The sequence below is a fragment of the Narcine bancroftii genome, chromosome 10 (assembly GCF_036971445.1).
Source record: "Narcine bancroftii isolate sNarBan1 chromosome 10, sNarBan1.hap1, whole genome shotgun sequence".
NCBI classification, from domain to species: domain Eukaryota; kingdom Metazoa; phylum Chordata; class Chondrichthyes; order Torpediniformes; family Narcinidae; genus Narcine; species Narcine bancroftii.
In genome coordinates this window covers 37,602,938-37,624,175 of record NC_091478.1, presented here as the reverse complement: position 1 = coordinate 37,624,175, position 21,238 = coordinate 37,602,938, and the positions used below count along the sequence as shown (strand labels likewise).

The 21,238-nt window shown below is 42.3% G+C and overlaps 1 protein-coding gene across 1 annotated transcript in view; it reads left to right on the top strand.

Moving 5' to 3' along the window:
- pcdh15b (protocadherin-related 15b) overlaps nt 1–21,238 on the top strand; it is a 568,726-nt gene that overhangs the window by 32,361 nt on the left and 515,127 nt on the right. The window contains exon 7 of the mRNA XM_069899399.1: nt 9,866–10,036. Within this exon, the coding sequence (XP_069755500.1) occupies nt 9,866–10,036 (171 nt within the window). The remainder of the gene's footprint in view (nt 1–9,865; nt 10,037–21,238) is intronic.

Here is a 21,238-nt window from a genome sequence, read left to right as displayed (position 1 = left end):
TGGTCTGAAGCTAACCTTGTTTCTGATCCTGAATAACCCTGCTGAGGCTTTATAGGACACTGGTCAGACCACATATGGAACATTGTGAGCAGTTTTGGGCCCAATATCTCACGAAGGATGCGCTGGTGTTGGAGGGGGTCCAGAGGAGGTTTATGTGAGTGATCCCAAGGATGAGAGGGTATAATGATGTTTCCATTTTTGGGGGTGTCTTAGACCAGAGGGCATAGCCTCAGAAATAAAGAATGTCTTATTATGACAGAGATAAGAATTTTCTTTTTCAGCCAGAGGGTGGTGAATTGCTGGAATTCATTGCCACGGACCAAGTGATTGGGTATATTCAAAGCAGAGGTTGATGGATTCTTGATTCAAAAGGGTTTCAAAAGTTATGAGAAGAAGGCAGGTTTGACAGCAAATATATGCATTTGAACGATGGAGCAGACTCAGTGGTCAATTGGCCTAATTCTGCTTCTATATCATTCCATTGTCTTATTATTTATTGTGAACTGTTTGTAGAAATTAATTTCCAATCCACTTCAAGTGCCCATTTTTCCAAATGGAAGTCATTTCTTTTTTAACCAGCCCTGTTGCCATCCTTAGTATGTACATATTACGACACCTTGGCTGTTCTTCCTTTGTTCTGTCTTTCCCCTTGCTTTTTGCTTCTTTGGCCATCCACCATCTGAATCATGCCTCTGTGGCTTTGCATATTAAATGTCCTTTTCTAAAATTATTTTAGCCTTGTACACCAGATGTTCCCGCAGGCTGAAACACCCCCCCCCCCCCCACCAACCTGATCAATAACGAGTGAGTCCTTGGAGTCTGCAAAGCTGCAGTTATCTGATAACTACTTTCGGTTCATTAATAAAATATCAAAGAGTTTTTTTTTCCCCTGCATCTGTTTTTTTTTCCTGCAAGAACCTGACGCCATACAATTGTTCCATTTTTTTCAGGGAGTTTCAATGTCTTTGAATCTACTGCATTCTGTGGGGACACATTCGAGAACTTTACAGCCCAGTTCAATGTTTTCACCTTGTGCTTAATAAAATGTAATAAAATTTGTTCGTTCTGGTTCGTGTGTCGAAGCCCACACAATACACAGTGCAGATGTTCTCATGATACCTTTATTCTTCAGATAGGATACTTGCCTGGAAGTCAGGCTGCTTTGCTAACGTTAATCAATGTACACTCTTTAATTGAATCAAAGTGTTTGTTAACTCTTGGCAAACATCCATGTGTTATGATTGAGAGGAAGAACACCTGGCACACAGTATTAGCACTCAGTCTAGCATCTAAATGTGTTCCATCAACCAACATTTTTGTCCCCATGTCTCTCATTTACCCACTGGAAAATAATAGTCCTTAAGTTAACATATGAAGTTACTTTAGTTATTAAAGGACATTTCTCACATTGGCTTTGAATTGAGTTGTGGATTGTCATGTATACCAAGATACAGTAAAAAAAATGTTTTGCATTGATGTACCATCAATAATTCACAAAGGGCTGAGTAGTGAAACAATTAGGAATTTAATACTGGAACACTATCAAACAGCCATCCACCTCCTTGACTGACCAGAGCAAAAGGAAGGAGGTAACCTACAAGGGGCTATGGGTAGGATGGGTCTCAGGAGTCGTATCCAGTCAATAACAGTCAATCACGGTGTAACAGTGGTTTTTTAAGAAGAATCCTGTGGGGTGAAAACAAATGAGAGTGGAACAACTGTACATACACATACTTCTCAGATTAAGTCTATCAGGAGGTCTTCTCAGACGCAGCGAGCGACATGGCAAAGGGTTGGGAACAGGTGGGTGGTGTGAGGGAGTGTGGTGTTGGTAAGTTATTGTTAGCAATAGTAGTCTGAGTTAAGGGGGTGGTCAGCTGCAGGTTCAGGGGCCCCTGTGATAGTATGGGATCCTATTACCAGTGTATATATTTGTATATATTTGCATATAGTGATAATGATTGGCTGAGCCCCGTAGCTACACCCTACTGGCCAGGACATAAAAGGCTGCACCTAACCAGATCCTGGTCAGTCTGCACTGGTCGACCTTGATGTACTACGCTCCAGTCTTTTGTTAATAATAGCTTTGGTTTGAATCAACAAGTCTTTGAGTCATTTGACGTGCTACAGCCCCTAAGGGAGAGTGTCTGTGGAAAGTCAGTGCTGGTCGGGTGGGATCCGATGGTGCCAAGTCTAGGGTTGAGACTGCATTTTCTCGGCCACCAGGGAAGGCGACGTAGGCATACTTAGGGTTGGCATGCAGGAGACGAACCCTCTCGATCATTAGTCAGTCTTAGATGCCTGACATGCTTGTGGAACAGGACAGGTCCTGGTGAGGTAAGTCAGGCAGGCAGTGTAGTCCCTGAAGCAGTCTTCTGAGGGAAGGCAAACATCTGTTTATGAGGAGTGGTGTTGGTGGCAGTACATAAAAGTGACAGAATGGAGTTAAGTGTATTAGGAGATATGAAGGCCCCATGGCCTCAGTGCCAGGAGGATCGTCTTCCAGACCATGGTATTCGTGGTGATGCCCCTGGCCAGTAGTTACTGCCGCAGCTCTTTGCTCATGAATGATGTACCCTGGTCACTGCGCATAAAGCTGGGGTACCAAAAGAGCAGCAAGATACTACGGAGAGCCTTGCTAGCGTATCCTTTTACCTGGTCGACCATCATGGACATGGCGAGTTCGTGTGGTGCCTCCTGATCCAATGTGATGGATGCCAGTATGGATTCAGAGACCGAGACTGTTCCCGAAATGGCCGCCCTCAGCCCCAAAATTGGCCGACCTCGAACCCCTGCCTGGGAAGATGGCGTTTGGCATGCAGTCCAAAATGGCGGTTCCCATGATTCACACATGGGGTCGCAAGAGTGCAGGGCTCCGATTTGTGATGCCGAGGTTAGTGAATGACTGCACTCAGTACTACTGGATCTCGTGGACAGATTAGATTGGCAAACTTTGGCATAATGCCCCCTTTTTTCCCCAGCACCAGGAGCATACTGCAGCTTTTTCTCGGGTGTGTGCCCCGCCTGCAAAAGTAACAACTGGAGAGATTGCCCACGATGGTAGCCAAGGTCAGACTATCAGTCAGTCAGTCAGCATTTTATTGTCATTTTTTAAAATGTAAAACAGCCATAAAAATTAAATTGGGTTTCTCCAGGACAAGGCGTTACTTAATAACATAATACTATACATAAGACCAAGCAAAGTAGAGGGCAAATTGGCACCATAGCAAGGGGCTTCTGTGAGCAACTGCCACGCAGCCATCTTGAACCATGGCTGCCATTGCATCCAAGCCTCCCAGTTACAGTTTTATCCATAACAATTTAACAACATAAAATTACATTTAACTTTAAAACAAACTACTCAGTGGAATATTATAAAATAACAGTTAACGGAACATGTTTATAGACTGAGACCAGTCTGTGGGCTCAGTAAGACATGATAGCAATGTCCATATAAGCATAAAGTGACTCCTGGGTCAGCAGTTGCTGTTCCCTCCATCCAGAGGCTACTGCACCGCACGCCGCGCGGCCATCTGAGGTTTCCGACCAGATGGTAGTGGGAGTCCTCCAGCCTATTTTTTCAGGAAAACTCCCCTCAGTTTACAGTTCCTTGGAATATTGGCCCTGGCACCAGCCATTGCTGTGGGTCGGTGTATGGGACCAATCACTCGTGTGGGATAATGCCCCATCCCAGGATAGCGGTGAGTAGTTGTCAGAGCTCTGGAGGGCCACCTCCAATGTCTCTGTAACCTCGACCGCCCTCGTCAAATCGAGTACCTTTTGCTCCTGTAATCGCTGGTGAATATACCTGGAGTGGAGCACCCAGCACACTGGGTGGTGGACACGGGCTTACAGTTGCAGGCTCTGCACAGGATCTGGAGGGCCCGTGGGAACTCAGTGCTAGACTCGCCAGGGCATTGTTTTCTGGTGGCCAGGAGATGTCTGGCATAGACCTCGTTAACTTTCCAGTGACCAAATGTTTTTGAAGCGTCATAGCCACAGTTTGAAGGTGTTCGGGGCATTCAGCAACCAGGGGTTGATGTCAAGTTTCTCTGGTTTTAGGTACTGTTCCATACTCCTTTGAAAATTTTAGCTATTAAAATTGAAGTACCATCAATAATTCGCAAAAGACTGAGTAGTCAGACCGGAACATTATCAAACAACCTCCTTGAGTGATCAGAGCAAAAGCAAAGGGGAGTCTGCGATGAGCTGTAGGTAGGATCGGTCTCGGGAGATGTGTCCAGTCGATAGCAGCCAATCACAATGTAACAGTGGTTTACTACATACATGCTATGCAGTCAAGACAACTCATGGTCTACGGAGCCTCCCAATGTTAGCAGTCATGGAGCTCGCATTGTAATTCATAAAGGAGGTTACATCCCCAATAGTACACCAGCTGGTTTCATTGCACGGGATGCCTTCTATTTTTTCTCAAATGGTTTCTGCACAAAGGCAGTCTGACGATATTTTGATTTGATGTCTTTTGGACAGAAAGGATCAAAGGATCCTTCACTGGTTTAAAACTTACAAAAGCAGATGGATGCACTTGGGGAATTTCTCAATGCAGCAGTCTTCAGATCAGGCTGTGTCTGGTTCCCGCAGATGGAGGATTTCCAGCATCTTCTACTTTTAATTTTAGATTTTTTTTCCCAAATCTGCAATTTAATTCCTATTTTCAATATCAACCTTGGACTCGAGTTTCTTTACATCAATGGTGGAGAGTTTGCTGCAACTTTGATGCTTTGTCCTGTGAGTTGTTTTTACTTGGGGCGTGATGCTGAATTCACTGACATACGTCCACTGGTGAGCACGAAAATAATCCATTCATGGACATCCTGGCTTGATGATTCTTATCCAGCGAGATGGATGAAGTGCTGCCAGCAATATTTTCTTTATAAACAATGTCCGTTCATTTACAAGGAAAGGATAAAGAAATCATTCCACGCCACCTGCTGTTTCTGAAAGATAGTATTGTCAAAATATACAAGAGTGAAGAATAGACAATGAAAGTTGCTTTAACAAAGCAGTTAATGCACAGATCTTAAAATCATATACTTACATGCATTTTTCTGCTGAAAATTTGTCAATTCTTATAATAGAAGCTGTTTTAATTTATGTTCACCCGTTATGGACTGCAGTATCTTTGTTTTATGTCTCTCAGTTGTGGATCTGTCAGTCCTATTCCTCACTGGTCTAACCTTTGCTATGTAATTATAAGTAACATGGAATCAAAGCATTAAGTAGAAGTGAGGACAAATGAAAATTGAATTATATCCTCTCACCTTCCCTCCCCTTTCCAAGCTGGTCTGAGCTCAGTGATCAGTCCCCATGTGTTGTGGAAGAAGGAAATCAATGACTGCACCATAAAATCCGAGAACCTGTCATTCCAGAAGATCAGTGTTCTTGTCACATTGATCAAAATGCCAACAAGGGATTCGCCGATTACAAAGGCAGTAATCCATCCCGTGAGATAAAGCCCGATTCAAGCTACACATGCGGCCAAATGCCCGTGCCACCATGAGAACTGAGACTGGTTGGTGCACAGAGCCACCTCCTGCTTCTCCCAATAGAGCAACAACTTCGAGGGAAAGCACTTTCAGGAATGGATTCTAACTCCACATCCAACACTAACACTTTCCCAATGTTATCCTCTCTGGGAAAACGTGGATGGTTTCAACTCGCACCTCATCGGGGGCATAGCTACTCTACTCACTTGATGTACTATGGAATACTTGAGAGTTCTACAGTTCTACAACTTGATTGAGTTATGGATTGAGATATCAGTCCTCTGCTGTCTTTTCACCTTAAATTAAATGGCATAAATACCTGGGTTATATGTGAGCAGATGGGGGCGGAGCCAGCCATCATTGCCACACACTACCAGTGAATCCCAGTTCACTGCACACACTAAAGAATAACTGCTCTGAGAAAGTGAGAAATTATCATGTGTCGGACAGGGTGGTCATCTGGTGCTAGTTTTCGTGTGTGACTTAAATGGACTGCAGCTCAAGTGCTCTGGTAGATCGTATTGAAATTATGACAGTGAAGTCAGATAGAAGCAATACACTGAAGTTATGGAGATCTCAACAGGTCACACAGCATCCATGGAAACTGATAGGCAGTTTGTATTTTGACCCTGAGTCCTAGAATGTTACTGGAACTGATAGATATGAATTATAAAGATATGCTGGATAGAAGTTTGGATTTCTTAAAGTGGAAGAGGATGAGGGAAGACATTTCAGAGGTTTATAAGATCATGAGTCACCTTGGGTTTTTTTTTATTTTCCCCAGGTTAGGGGAATAGAACACTAGAGGGCACAAATTTAAGGCAAGAGGGGAAAGATTTAATTGGGACCTGAGGGACACCATTTGCATGCACAGATGGTGGAAAAATGGAGCAAGTTGCCGGAGGAAGTGTAGAGGTGGAGTCAATTGGATGGGTACATGGTTAGGAAAAGTTTAGGGAATATAATCCAAACCCAGGCAGGCGGGGCTAGCTTGGTAAGCATGGTCAAATTGGGGTGAGGGGCCTGTTTCAATGCTCTAAAACCCTATCTCCAAATAGGCTACTGGATTTGGCCCGTTCAAAATGTTGATAACCATAAAATCCACATGCCCATCCTACACCTGATCTCTTTCACCCTTTCACTCCAGCTATTCTAATCCCTTAGCTCTTGAGATGGTCTTTCCTGTGATCATCATCTCTGCCGTGCATTTCAAAACATTTCAGCTCCTGTAAGTATTGTCTGTCCTGGACTTGGGTACCCGTAAACAGTCTTTGATCTGTGAATGAGCCAAGTGTGCATGTGGTTATCAAACCCAGGTTAGTTTTTCCTTTGTTAAGATTGCATTTTGGAGGGGTGGTGCAAGTAGGTGACAGGCAAACACGTACTCAGGCTGTGGTCATAAGTTGAAGTTGGCCACCCAAATCAATGACGAGCTTAATTTGATTTTGTTTCCGGATGTGCGGGAGGTAACTAACTCATTAACCCCATGCATTGGTATGACTCCATGGGGACGTCGGAATGTGCATGTATAAAATATGAGGCAGGTTTAAGTTGAGGGGTGACTGTTACGGGAACTCTTCAAGATACAGCTGGTTTGTTTAACTTTTGTTGCATTTAATTTTTTGTGATTCATTTTTTTGGTGCTCTCGCTATTTGTCACAGCAAGTAAAGAAACTAGTCAGAATTAACAAAAATGACAAAGCATTTTAAGTACATGATACATAGATAAAATAAGGCAACACACACCTATGAACTAGGCTTAGATTTTGTGAAAAGTTATGAAGTAAAAGTGAAGAAACACAAGAGACAGCAAAGGCTGGAATGTGGAGCAAGATCTATCAGCTGGAGGGACCAAGATTCAGATTTATTGTCAGAGTACATACATGAAATCACATATAACCCTGAGGTTCTTTTCCCATGGCTGAGGCAGAATTATTGGCAGTGCCAAAAAAAATGACTCATCATTCACATGTAAGCAATCTTTGGCTTGGCTTCGTGGACAAAGATTTATGGAGGGGTAATGTCTTGTGGCTGACAAGTCTGATGCGTGACAGGCAGACACGGTTGCAGCAGTTGCAAGGGAAAATTGGTTGGTTGGGGTTGGGTGTTAAGCAATAAAGGTAAACAAACTGCAATACAGAGAGAAAAAAAGCATTCAATAAAGTGCACAAGTAAGATTCCTTAAATAAGTCCTTGTTTGAGTTTATTGTTGAGGAGTCTGATGGTGGAGGGGTTGCAGTTGTTCCTGAACCTGGTGGTGCGAATCTTGTAGCACCTATGGTAACAGGAAGAACGGAACGTGTCCTGGGTGATGTTGATCCTTGATGATTGCTGCTGCTCTTGAAGGCAGCATTCCCTGTAGATGTTCTTGATGGTTGGGAGTGTTTTACCTGTGATGTCCTGGGCTGTTTCCATTACCTTTTGCTGGGCTTTATACTTGGGGGTATTGGTGTCCCCGTACCCAACTGTGATAGGAGCAGGTCAGTATACTTTCCACCACACATCTTAGAAATTTGCCGAGATTTCTAATGTCATACCACAAACTCCTCAGGAAGTAGAGGTGCTGACGTGCTTTCTTAATGATGCCACTATTGTGTTGGGTCAAGAAAAGATCCTTTAAAATATTAGGCAGTTTCAGGTGGCCAATTGCCCCGCATGTAAAGCCGCATGTTTAGGCAATATGCGGCTGTTTTGAGGCCACCTGAATGTGCAGGAAGCGCTCTTGAGGCAAGCTACGTAACCCTCCTCCAAGAGGGATAATCAGCTCAGCTCAGTGGCTCTCCCAGCCACCTGAATGCAGCTGGGTGAAAGCAGATGTTAAAGGGTCAGGCTGCTTATCACAGCTGACACTGAGCAGGAGCTGGAGTGTGCTCAGAGCCGCATCCTGTACAGTTGTGTCCTTCAGGTGGCCAGTGTTGCACTTTAAACGCTGCCACTTGAATGACAATTTAAAGGGCCACCTGCTTCTTCAGGCACATTCTTAGCGTAAAGTGCACCTGAAAAAGCCTATTGACTCCCAAGAATTTAAATTTGCTCACTCTCTCCACCTCTGATTTCCCCCAATGATCACTGGAGCATACACCTCTAGTTTTTCCTTCCCGAAGTCAAGAATCAGCTTCTTCGTTGTGGTGGCATTGAGTGTTGTTGTTGGTGCACCAATCAGCCATGTTTTCAATATCCTTTATATATCCTAACTCATCACCCCTTTTTATACAACCCACTGCTGTGGTATTGTCCGTGAATTTAGAGATGGTGTTTTCTTACTGAGCCACACAGTCATGTGTGTACAGCAAGTAGAGCAGGGGGCTAAGAACGCAGCCCTGTGGTGCTCTGGTACTGATGGAGATTGTGGAGGAGATGTTCTTACCAATTCTCATTGATTCTGGTCTGGAGGTGAGGAAATCTAGGATCCAATTATACAGTGGAGCTCGATGGATTGAGCAGCACCAGAGGGAGAAAAAAATGATGGTTTTTCTTGCACGGATGCGACGAGACATGCTGAGTTCCTCCAGGAGATTATGTTTTGCATGAAATGAAAGTGTGCAGTGCTAACTTTGGCTCTTACAGAGATAGAGCAATTTCCGTGTCTTGGTCTTGCCTCTCTTGACCATTGTGCATCAGTTCAAGGATAATTCTGGTTTCCAGTAAAAGTGCTGTCTTCAGCCTGCCTTAGAAGCCAAATTACATTGAGGAATTCAATTCTCACAGATATCATAGCAGGAAGTAAAAAGATAAATTTTCTCTTGTTTTGAAATGAGAATTGAATCATGGCTCTTATCTCTTAGCTATGAAATGTTTAAAAAGCTGACATTTTAAAAATAGCTGACAAGAAAATAGCTGACCTGAGAATCTGCCTTGTGGCACACGTAATTAAGTGAAATACTTCCAGCGAATATCATTGGAAGAAGAGTTAATGTTAAGTCATCTCGCTGATTTCCGCAGGGTATACTGGAAAACTGTTCAATCAGTGGTGGAACGAACACCAAATCACCGACAATAGCTGCTGGATCTCTCTGTTAAATGTCCTCCAGTATTCACCGTCTGTCTACTGGCGGTCACTAGCAGAAAATCCCAAGTCATTTTGGTGAAGAACACCCCAGTAATAATTGGTACAATAAAAAGAAAAATACGCTGATTTAGTACTTTCACAAGGAAATTTTGAGGCAAATAGCCAGGATGCCATGAAGAGGAGCCAAGACAAATGCAAGATGATGAAAGAAAATAATATGCAAATGGTTCCTTGTGGAAGAAGGAGTTCATGTATAGATAGGCACTAACCTAGATGAGGTGCCCCATTGGGTTATTTCTGTGACAAAAATCTATGTAACATACTCAGGTATGTTCTCGTTGATTCACAGGACCGAGCTCCCAATCCACTAAATAGAAGAACCAGTACAACCACACTGACGGTCGATGTACTGGATGGAGATGATCTTGGCCCAAAGTTCCTGCCGTGTGAATTGGTCAACAACACAAGGGACTGCCGTCCTCTTACGTACAAGGCCAGTGTGCCTGAGCTCACAGGCCCGGTAAGCACTTATGGTGGCTGGCTGTATATTATCCGTCATTTGTTGCGTTATGACAACTGCTGGTGAACTGCTTTGAATACCTAAGGATCTTCATAATGTAGTTTTGAAAAAAAGGTAACAATTATGTTTAAGGTAAAATGACCATCCTGTTAGAATCTACACTGCTGGTTTCCTTGGAAGTGACCCAGATAAGATCAAATACTTTAATTAATGTGGCTTAGTGAAAGGTCATATCATTCATTTACAACACATCTGTAGTGAAAATGGACACAAGTTACTATTGAGGATGCCCAAGGGCTTCCATACTTTGTATAGATAAGAGAAATGGTTCAAATTTACATTTATTGTCATGTCTACTGAGGTACAGTGATAAAGTTCTTTTTGCAAGTAGTCCGTACACTACCCACACACCATACAGTAGAAGCACAGAACAGGGTGCAGTGTTACAGAGTTCGTTAATACACAAAGACGGCAGCATTATTTTATAAATGCGAGGTTCACTTAGAGGTCTGACAGTGGCTGGAAAGAAACTGTCTTTGAATCTGGTGGGGTGAGAATTTGCAATCACGAATCTTCTTCCTGATGAGAGGAGGGGGAAGAGGGAGTGGCCAACGTAGATGGAGTCGAAGGAGTGGAGGAGGTGGGGGGGTTGTGAGGTATCTTCAATGGCACATCTCTAGAGTGTTGTTCAGGGGTCCAGGTGTCATGCGAAATGTCTTCAGGTTTCTGAGGAAGTAGAGGAACTGCTGCACTTTTTGGCCATCACATTAATATTGTTGGACCAGGACAGGATATTTGAGATATTTACTCCTTAGTCACCAATGTAGAGGAAGCCACACCAAGCTTACTGAATGCAACAGGTTAGATTGGATGATGTACATGTGACGCTCTGCCTCACCTGGAAGGTCTGTTTGCGGGCCTGAATGGAGGTGAAGAGAAGAGGGATATAGCGACAACAGGTTTTGCACTTTCTACGATTATAGCGGAAAGGGCTTAAGGAAAGGTGGGGTGGGAAGAGTGGACTAAGGAATCTCAGAAAGACATCCCTTTGAAAAGTGATGGAGGTGGAGAGGGGTAGATATAGCTGATAGTGGGATTGTGCTGAAGTTGGCGGAAAGATCGGAGGATAATATATTGGATGTGGAGGCTGGTGGTGTGGAAAGTTTAAGTTTATTTATCATCTGATTGTAAAACTGCAACCCATGAAACAGCGTTCTCCAGTCCATGGTGCAAAAACAGTGCAAACACACATACAGACATAACACACATGTGGACATGTGGACAAATGATACCAATACGCAGAACCTATATACATGTCTTATAATAGTCACGGGGAGTTGTTTAAGCAGTTTAACATTCATTCTGAAGTCTCACTGCCCGTGGGAAGACACTGTTCCTCAGCCAGGTGGAACTGGCTCTAACACTTCTTTCCCGACGGGAGTAACTGGAAGATACTGTTTGAGGGGGTGGTAGAGGTCCTGCAGATTTTGCAAGCTCTCTTTAAACAAATCCTGGTAAATTACATCGATTGTGGGGGTGGGGAGGGGGAGCAGGGGATGAAGAGAGACCTCAGTGATCACCTCTGCCACTGTTACGGTCCTATAGATTGATCTCTGATCCGATGCATTAAAACCACCATATGACACTGTGACCTAGCCAGCCAGGATGCTCTCGATAGAGCGCCTATAGAAAGTTGACAAAATGGTGGTCGGTTTCCTTGCCCACCTCAACCTTCGGTGTAACTGCAATTACTGTTGTTGGACTTTCCTGATAAGTGAGGAGATCTTGTGTGTCCAGGATAGGTCTTTTCTTCAGTGAACTCAGAGAAGCGTAATGCTCTCCTCTACTTAGCTATTAATGCGTCAGGGAGAGTAGTCGTCTCTCATCCTCCTAAAATCTACATTCATCTCCTTTGTCTTGTCCATGATGAGACTTAGATTGTTTCCTACTCTTCTCTACATTGTGACTCATCGTTGTTGCTGATGAGGTCAACTGCTGTTGTTGTGAGAGCCAAATGGACTCTATCTTTGTTCTCTCTGAGGGCAGTGGACAGAAACATGAGAAATGGAGAATATGTGTATTAGCTTTATCACTGACAGGAAAGGGGACATTTTGGGTCTCAGTGTGCAAGATCTTATCCTGGGAACAGATGCAGCGGAGGCAGAGGAATTGCAAGAAATGGACAACATCCTTACAAGAGCAAATGGTCACTATGAGAGTTGCTTAGTTTAATACAATGAGAAGTTGTTCAGGATGTTAAGAAATCCCTACATCTCCCCCCATTCACCTCCATCCAAAACCACAAACATACCTTCCAGGTGAGGCAGAGCTTCACATTCACATTGTCCAATCTAATCTACTGGGTTTGGTGTGGGTTTCCTCTACATAGATGATACTAAACTCAGAATGGGTAACAGCTTCGCTGAACATCTATGCTCTGCTGCTGGTTCTAAGCAAGGTTCCTGTTGCCAACTATTTCAACTCCCCCAACAATAGATGTCCTCAGACTCATCTAATCTATTGTCAGAGTAAGGCCAAATTTGGTCTTGAGAAACAGCACCTAATATTCCTCCTGACAGCTTTAAACCTAAACATGGATTTTCTCAATTTTAGGCAATGCCCAACCTCGTCTGTTTCTATCTCTTTCAGTCCTCTAACATTTCTTTCCACCCCTTCCTTGTGGTTTCTCCCTTTGCATGTTTCTCCCCTCCTCACACTGTCTAACTTATAACCTATCACCTCTGGGCACCTCCCATGTGCTTTGTTCCCTTTATATATGTAATTTCTCCTTTTTTAACCTTTGATCGGAAGTTCTGATTTGAAACATTGTCTGACCATGCCTGCCTTTTGGATGCTCTCTTATCTGTTGATTTCCTCCTTGTTTGCTTAAGATTCCATCATCTCCAGCTTTTGTGTTTTTCTGTAGTAGTAGTTTGCCTATTTGCTAGATGAATTTTAATTGTGGAGAACGTGAAAATGTTTTACTGTGCAGTTGAATTTTTGGGCTAACATGATTGGCAATGTCAGAGCATAATAAATCAGCAACTGATTTGCATTTACTTCAACATCAACTCAGATTTGCAGTTCAGTGCTGTCGATGCTCAGCCAACATGTTTTCCCTGAGGTCTGTGACTCCTCAGCATAATATTCAGTTATTTATGGGCTGGCAACGTGAAATTGTACAATATGTACCGTGCTTCCGCTCCAAAGATATCAGATTAGCACAATGTAGAAAGTTCCAAAGGCTCAGAAAGAAGGTTGATATTAAAATCTATAAATCAAAACAAACTTGAAAGGAGATTCAAGATTCCTTTGTGGTCATGTAATAGCACACAAAATGTAAAAAATGCACAAAATGTTACAATACGTAAAATTTGTCAACTTCCTACTGCTGTAAAAGCACATACAGAGAGACACTAGCATTGCCCAGTGGCCCAACAATAAGAGAGAGAGAAGCTTCAGAGGGACACTGAGAGTCTCCAGCACACCCCCAGTCTCTAACCACGCAGCCTCCCATTTGATCCATTGGTAAACCCGTGCTCCCACATCTGAACCTCTGATACAATTGGGAAGCTTTCAGCACCTGCGGGCCCTTTGGGAATCCCTCTTGCCGTCAGTATCCATGAATCCCAGTCCCAAAACCTAGTACCCATGGTCCAGTCTCCAACAGCTCACATCCTGGGGGTTTGAGTCCTTCACTCGCCAGCAGCCGACAGCCTTTGCTGGTCCTTCAGCCGTTGTTCTGCTGCCTCTGCCATCTTTTGTGTAGTGTCACGAGGGAGTTGAAATAGATGGCTTCTCCTCAGCTGGTTTGGGGGGGGGGGGTGTGTGAGGAAGCGCTCTCCTGCCCTGCTCCTGTCCATTAATCCCCCAAAGTTCATAACCCCATGTGGTCCTCTGCTGAGCATGGGCACCACTATCCTAGACACAGACCTTCATGGTTTCTAGATGTTAAATTCATCAACCTGTCTAACAGGCTATAAAAGCCTATGCTGGGTCATGGGCATCACTACCAGGCAGTAGGACCCTGCATCAGAGTGCTCCATCTCCCTTGTATCCATGGCAGTACTGCAGTTACAACAGCTCTGGCAGCACCCCCAGTTTCTCATTGTATCTATTGTTAAAATTGCTGACATTTGATTTGCCAAATCTCCTGTATCCTGAATTTAAAACATTTGATTTTTAATATGAACCTCTCCAATTTTATCTATACTCTCCCCTTGTCTGAACTTCGTGTGGTTGAGCTATACAATAACATTTTCTCTTAATAGTTGATTATTTCTATCAATTAAATTGGGACAAATTAACAATTCAAGCATGTTTTGCTCCAAATTGTCCATGTTTTGCTTTCATTATTTTCTGGATTGTAGGAAAACTCAAATCATTCAATGTTCAGCATGTGGCTGTACAGACTTCCAGCATGCATTGTTTTTGATGACTTGTTCTCTTATATTTGGACATTCCTGATATAATCTAACATCTTATACTGTGCCAAGCAGACACAATGCATGTTGTAAACTGGATATGCAGTTTCCAGCTGTATTTCTTTCATTGTCACTGGAAAACATGTCAAGCTGCAAATCATTGAGAATAATTACCCTTCCATAGGATGGAGACTTCCTTGTTCTCTCTGTTAGTATGGTCATGTGATCACCTACTGTCCTGAGCTCCAAACTTTATTTGTAAATGGCAACAAGTAAAAATGTGTATTGAATTGTCTAATGGTTCAGATATGATGGTCATCTTAATGCAACGGCTGGCACTAATATATCTTTCACTTTCTCTATCACCCCCCCCTCCACCACCTCCACGAACAAGTAAAGCCCTGTTCTAAGTCAAGGAGCAATCTGCCACTGATCCTTGAGACATGTCACCCAGTTACTTCCCCGACTTGCAGTGACTTTGTCTCGTCATTGGTGATTCATGGTCAGTTCACTGTTCCTGACCCGAAATAACTCTATGGCTGACTGTGGGCTTTGTCCTAACTGTTATAAATATTTGGGTGAGAGGTCTCAACTTAAGGTAATACACCACTGACACAAGCAGTAAAACCAGCAGAATTTGATGTAACATCTTGCACTCCCTTTCCCATGCTATTTTGGGCAAACAGTCATTCAATTCTCTTCCTCTTTTCTATCTGGTGCCTGCATTGGTTGACTGATGCAATTTTAATCATTACCATGGGGACTTTTTAGTTGAGGAAATTATAGCATCTAAATTTCTCACCTTGCCCTTTCTTCTGTTGCACCAAGTCAACCCCTTGCCATAAGTCGATAAAGAGTTCCTGCATGCCAGTATTTCCAAAAGCCCCCTTGGGATGAAATTTAAACAAGAACACCTGTATCTTGGGACAGCATCATGAAAGGTAGTTCTTTGCATTAATAAGCAGCCAGTTGGCCAGAGTCATAGAGTGTTTTATAGCTCACCTGACTGCCTGCACTTAAAGTCCTCTGAAAGTTTAGTTTCACCAAAGCACGATGGGAAGCCTATTCATGGAACTGGTCGCAATTAGAGGTTTCTAATAGAACAGGCTTCTCATCACATTAATCTAGGATCTAGGGACAGTGCATTATATTTGTTATATTTAGTTCACATGCAAACCTCCAAATGACATTATCTTTTTCCAGGGTGGACTCAAAGCCCTTTGAAAGAATTTATGTGGCAGCGTGCAATAGCCAAATATGTATGTGTTTGTTCATAGTTGTTGTACTTTGCATCAATGTACTGCAACTTGTCGTAATCTCATTCCAAGTTTTAAGTCCTTAATGCAGGAGTTGCTGTAAAACTGAGAAAGAAAAGTTGACTCATCTCTGAAACAAATGCCAGATCTCCCATACACAGAAGAAAATTAATCATGGAAGATCTATTGCTAAAACAAAGCTAATACACTAACTGACCAAAGAGCAAATATTTGATTGATTTGAAGCAATGAAAGACTTCACTGTCAGCCGTAATCATATGCTTAATAATCACCTTAGGCATGGATAATGGTAATTGTCTTCAACATTAATCAGGAATACAAATGAGATTAAATTATTATTGATTACTTTTCCCGTATACCACTGATTTTTGGCTTCAGATGCAAATTTTTTTAATTCTTCGATGTCTCTTGCAATCCACAAATTACTTGTGTGATTACTGTCAGTGTTGTTTGTTTTAGCGAAACTGTGTTTGGTGTCCAAACTGTAGGTTAAATTTATTTTGGGCACTTCCCATATTTGTGAGACTTTTGTTAGGTTGGGAAATTGGATTGTGTGTGATCACATCAGAAATAAACATTTCAGTCTCACAAAGTTAAGGTCAAATATTCTATTTTTATTCCACATCTTCAGCATTACTGGTAATTTTGAATAATCATTCCCTATTTTCACTGCCTCCGAACATAGTTGCCTTGTCGTTTCCATTTACACATCTGTAGACATTCTCTCCCTCTGCAATTTCAAACTACCTTCATTCGCACTGTTCCTGATTCTGTCAAAAGGTTAATGACCTGGAATATTAGTGCCCTTCCTTTGTCCATTAATACTTCCTGACTTGCCAAATGTGTCCCAATGTTTTCTGTTTCTCTTTGAGTAAAGTGCATCATTAATTGGACTCGTGCCCAACTGAGGGTACCTACAAATTGGAGGAACAACATCTAATATTCTGATTGGGCACTCTCCAACCAGATGGCATTAACATCAGTTTCCATTCAACTCCTGCCCCAAGTCTCTCTCTTTTCCCATCCCTCTGTCTCCTTTCCTTCAGCTGCCCACCCTCTTTTCTTCCTTCTCCATTCAGTGAGCTACCTCTCTCCTGGGTCACTTCTCAGCTTTTATTTTTTTCTCTTTTACCCTTCCACCCACATTCAACTATGATCTCCGCCACATTTTTATTCATGTACCTTCCTGCTTTTTGCTCCTATCTTGATTTACAAAGGGCTCAAGCCTGAGATGTTCTTATCTTCCCTCTTATCACATCCAATTAACACTTTTTAGCTGTTGCTCCAGTCTGCAACTCCCACCCTTTATTCAGGTGCCTTCCTAATTTTTGCTTATTTCTTGAAGAAGGGCTCAAGCCCAACATGTCGGTAATATATCTTTACCTCCTATGGACACTTCAACACTGGCTGAGTTCCTCCAACATATATTTGTGTTTTTACTGAATCATTGGTTACCGTTTACTCCATGTGGATGTTGTGTGGTTAATGAGGCCAATGTGGGATTGGTGACTGCATCGAAGAGGCTGGTGGGGCTGGTTATGGGTAGTTTGTGAGGTGGAATGCTTCTTGTCGCACGGTTTTCTGTGTCTTTCTGATGCATACTCTATATACTTGTCTAATAATTGATACCATGTAATATTGGCCCAAAAATCTGTATGATCCATGTAAAAGTTGTCCTCCTATTTTTAGCCCACCAGAACTCCCGACACCCTGGCTGCCCACCCACGCAAGCACCCAATGCCCCTACCACAAATCCTTGCCCACTCATCAGATCTCCTGACGCCCGGATCATGGCCCCTCAACCCAGCCACCTCCCCACCAGAGCTCCCAATGCCCTGACTCTCTCCTAGTTCCTGGCTGTTTGCCCATCCAAGCTCCCCGATGGCCCAAATGTGGACTTATCACCCAGTCCCGGTCATCTGTGCTCCCGACCCTTAGAACAACATGGGTATGACCCATGTAAAAGGTGACCTCCCCAATTCAACCTCAAAAATTGCTCCAAAAAAACTTGAATATTCCATGAATATATGTGCTAGATATAAGGTCCTCAAATACTACTCTGAATGTTTTCTCCTATTTGTATTGTTGTAGACCAGAGACTTCCAGAGACTCAATTCAGAAGACTTTGAGCACGTGCTTGAATATTTTCCAAAATTTACCTGGTAATATCTTCAGCACAGTGAAGAAAAATTGTCTGAATAATACCTGCCACTGGTTGGGTGTTTCATTGAACTTTGCCATGAACAAGTGGCTGTGGCAAATTTCAACGGTGAACTATAGGTCAGATCCCTTGTTAATTTGACCACCAGTCTCTCCATTGAGCGGAACAGTGGAATATTGATAAACTGTGCTGAGGGGCCATATTCAGCTCCTGAGCACCTTTTGTGACCATTACATTGCCTATCCTGAATAAATAATCTTTCCTTTCAATGTTTTTTTTTACTGAAATTAATTTAATGTATTTCTAGAATGTTTTAATATTAATCATTTTTATTTAAAATCATTTGAACATTTGAATAGCTGAATGTTGGTGTAATTTGGAAACCATTAAAAGATCACTAACATGAGCAAATGGTTATCAGCAAGTTTTGAGGATGGAGCCTTGGTAATCTGCTGTCTGAGGGTAAGTTTCAAAAACACATAGAAAATGCTGGTGGAACTCAGCCAGTCTCACAGCCTCCATAAGAGGTAAAACTATATTACCAACATTTCAGGCCTGAGACCTTCTTCAGGTTATAAGCAAAAAGCAGGCAGCCATCTCAATAAAGACTGAGAGAGAAAGGTGGAAGAATGGGAGGGGGAAGAGTCCAGACCAACAAACAGAAGGTGTTAATTGGATACGACTTGAAGAAAGGTGAAAACTGATTTTGGCTCCATGAAATGGAACAGAGGGAAAATGGAAGAGAGAGACAGAACTAGAGGAAAGGAGACAGTGGGGTGAAGATGGTGGTGGGTGGGGGTAGTTTAGCAGAAACTGGAGAAGTCAATGTTACTGCCATCTGGTTGGAGGGTGCCCAGTTGGAAGATGAGGTGTTGCTCCTCCAATTTGCGGATGGTCTCAGCCTGGCTATGCATGAGACCATGGACAAACACATCAGTAAGGGAATGGGATGGGTAAGTTGTCATTCACCTTGTGGAATAGCCACAGAATCCAGGTTGAATGAACTTGTGAAACTATTGAAAGTAAGTGTGGCCACAAGAATTGTAAAGTGGATGACTGGTGGTGTTGAACTAAATTATCATTCATCCCCAGTTTAAGTTAAATGTTAAGGGTGCAGCAAGGATGCATTGGTTAATTTTTTGGATTCATGACAGAGTCCCATGATTCCCCATTTCGAATCACATCATGATTCACAATTTAAACCATTAAAAAATACTAGTCATTAATAATAACTACTTAAATATTCACAACCAAGCAGACATTTAGACTTGTATTGGACTTGTATAAACCAATCTAATTCATTTATTCTCTTTGTGGAGGAAATCTGTCAATATCACCTGACTGAGCTCTATGTGACCCCTGAATCGCCAATGTTGTTGAGTATTAAATTGGTCTGAAATGACCTTGCAATCCACTAACTTTAAAGGCTATAAAGACAATAAATTATTGGCTTCCCAGTGATCCAAAAAAGATGAAGCATAGTATTTTGAGAACAGAATTACACCTTTTAAACAGCATGGTGGAGCAAATTCACAGGCATCTCAAATTCAGTGCATCTTTATTGAACTGTCATGCCCAAACTGAGCTCATGTGGGGTTTGACTAAACCCATATGCATCTATTATTCATGTTTTCTTTTCCAGAGCCTGGGATAAAGGCCAACATTAGCCTTTCAGATTGTGGATAAACTGAAAATTTTCTTTCACTTAGAACTCGGGGAAGAGGATGAAAATTAAATCAAATCTTCAGAAACTTTGATCCCACATGGAGAAATAGCAACAGCACCTCCAAAAGTTAAAAGGCTTGGCACAACAAATTGCTTCAAAGGTTTTTTGAACTTGTTTTGAACCCAATTGTATACTTATCAGAAAACATAACAAGTCCATAAGCAGATTATTTTTTAATTGATGCATTTGACAGTATATTGTTGAAAAATTTAAACAAAAAATTCTGTCAGCATTCTTATTGCGCATTGAGCATTACAGCACAGTACAGGACCATCAGTCTTCCATGTTGTGCTGACCAATATATTTCTACCAATAAAATAATGCTGAACCCTTCCTACCTTGTAACACTCTAATTTTTCTTGTAATTATGTAACTAATTTTTGATTATTGGCTTAGTTTTGAGTGAATTTTCATTCATTTGGCATCTTAATTCCTACTGATGGACTCATGACAAATTTTGCCTACTGGAGAGGTCCCCATTTTTTGGGGGTCCAAAGGTAACCTTTCTTTCTGAATTTAATAAACATTGAAAACCTGTTCCCTTTTTGTTCTCGACAGTGTCTCAGGATTGAGAATGTCTTGCCCACCCCCCCCCCCCTCCAGTGGGCTTTGAGATGATTAATGGATCACAGACTTTTCCATTAAAGGGATGGGTGGAGGCTGATAAGGCTGGTTTGTCTGGAAGGCATGCATCTTCTGTTGCATAAACAGAGCTTCTGTGTCTTTCTAATACATAGATCTATGGTCCTCAATATTACCCTGAATGTTCTTTCTCCTCTTTGAATGGCTGTAGACCAGAAATTCCCAGAAACTTGATTGCAATGTTTGCATTTCTTCAAGACAACTTTGAACACATGTTTGAATATATTCCTGAATCTACCAGGTAATACCTTCTTATGGCAGTCCTCAGAATAGAGTACCTATTTCAAGATTCTGCTTATCAGCATGGCAAGATTGTCCAGTGTTTCTGTTTGAGTGTAACCAGAACATTGACGTGAGGATTTGGTCAACGAGAAGGCCCTAATATTGGCTTCTTACAGTGAATTTGGATGATTTTGGAGAGAGAGCACAGTTGTACATTACCATTCTGACACACCCTTCGGGGAAACATGCAAAATGGGTGGATTAAAGTCTGTGCAATTAATATAGAATGGAAACTGAGACATTTTTAAAAATAATGATTTGCATGAGATTTCTGAGAACAAGGCTGCAGACGCTGGAATTTGGAGCAAGCAACAAGCTACTGGAGGAGTTCAATGGATTAGGCATCATCTGTGGAGTCAAAGAGATGGACAACGTTAAGGATCGAGACCCTGCAGCAGGACTGAGAGGTAAAGGAGAGATAGCCAGTAGATCGATACTGGTTATCTCCTCTTTTCATTCTCAGTTCTGAATCAGGATCATGACCTGAAATGCCAACCATCCCTTACCTTAACAGAACTTGTCTGACCTGCTGAGCTCCTCCAGCACTTTGTGCTTGCACAAGGTTTCATAGCTTTGTATATTTGTATATTCTGTGTTAGGTTATTGTACTTTTCCAAGTCATTTCTTGAAAGTGAAATGTTTTATTCTCGTTTTTGTTTCTTAAATTATTATTGTTTTAAATTTGCCATT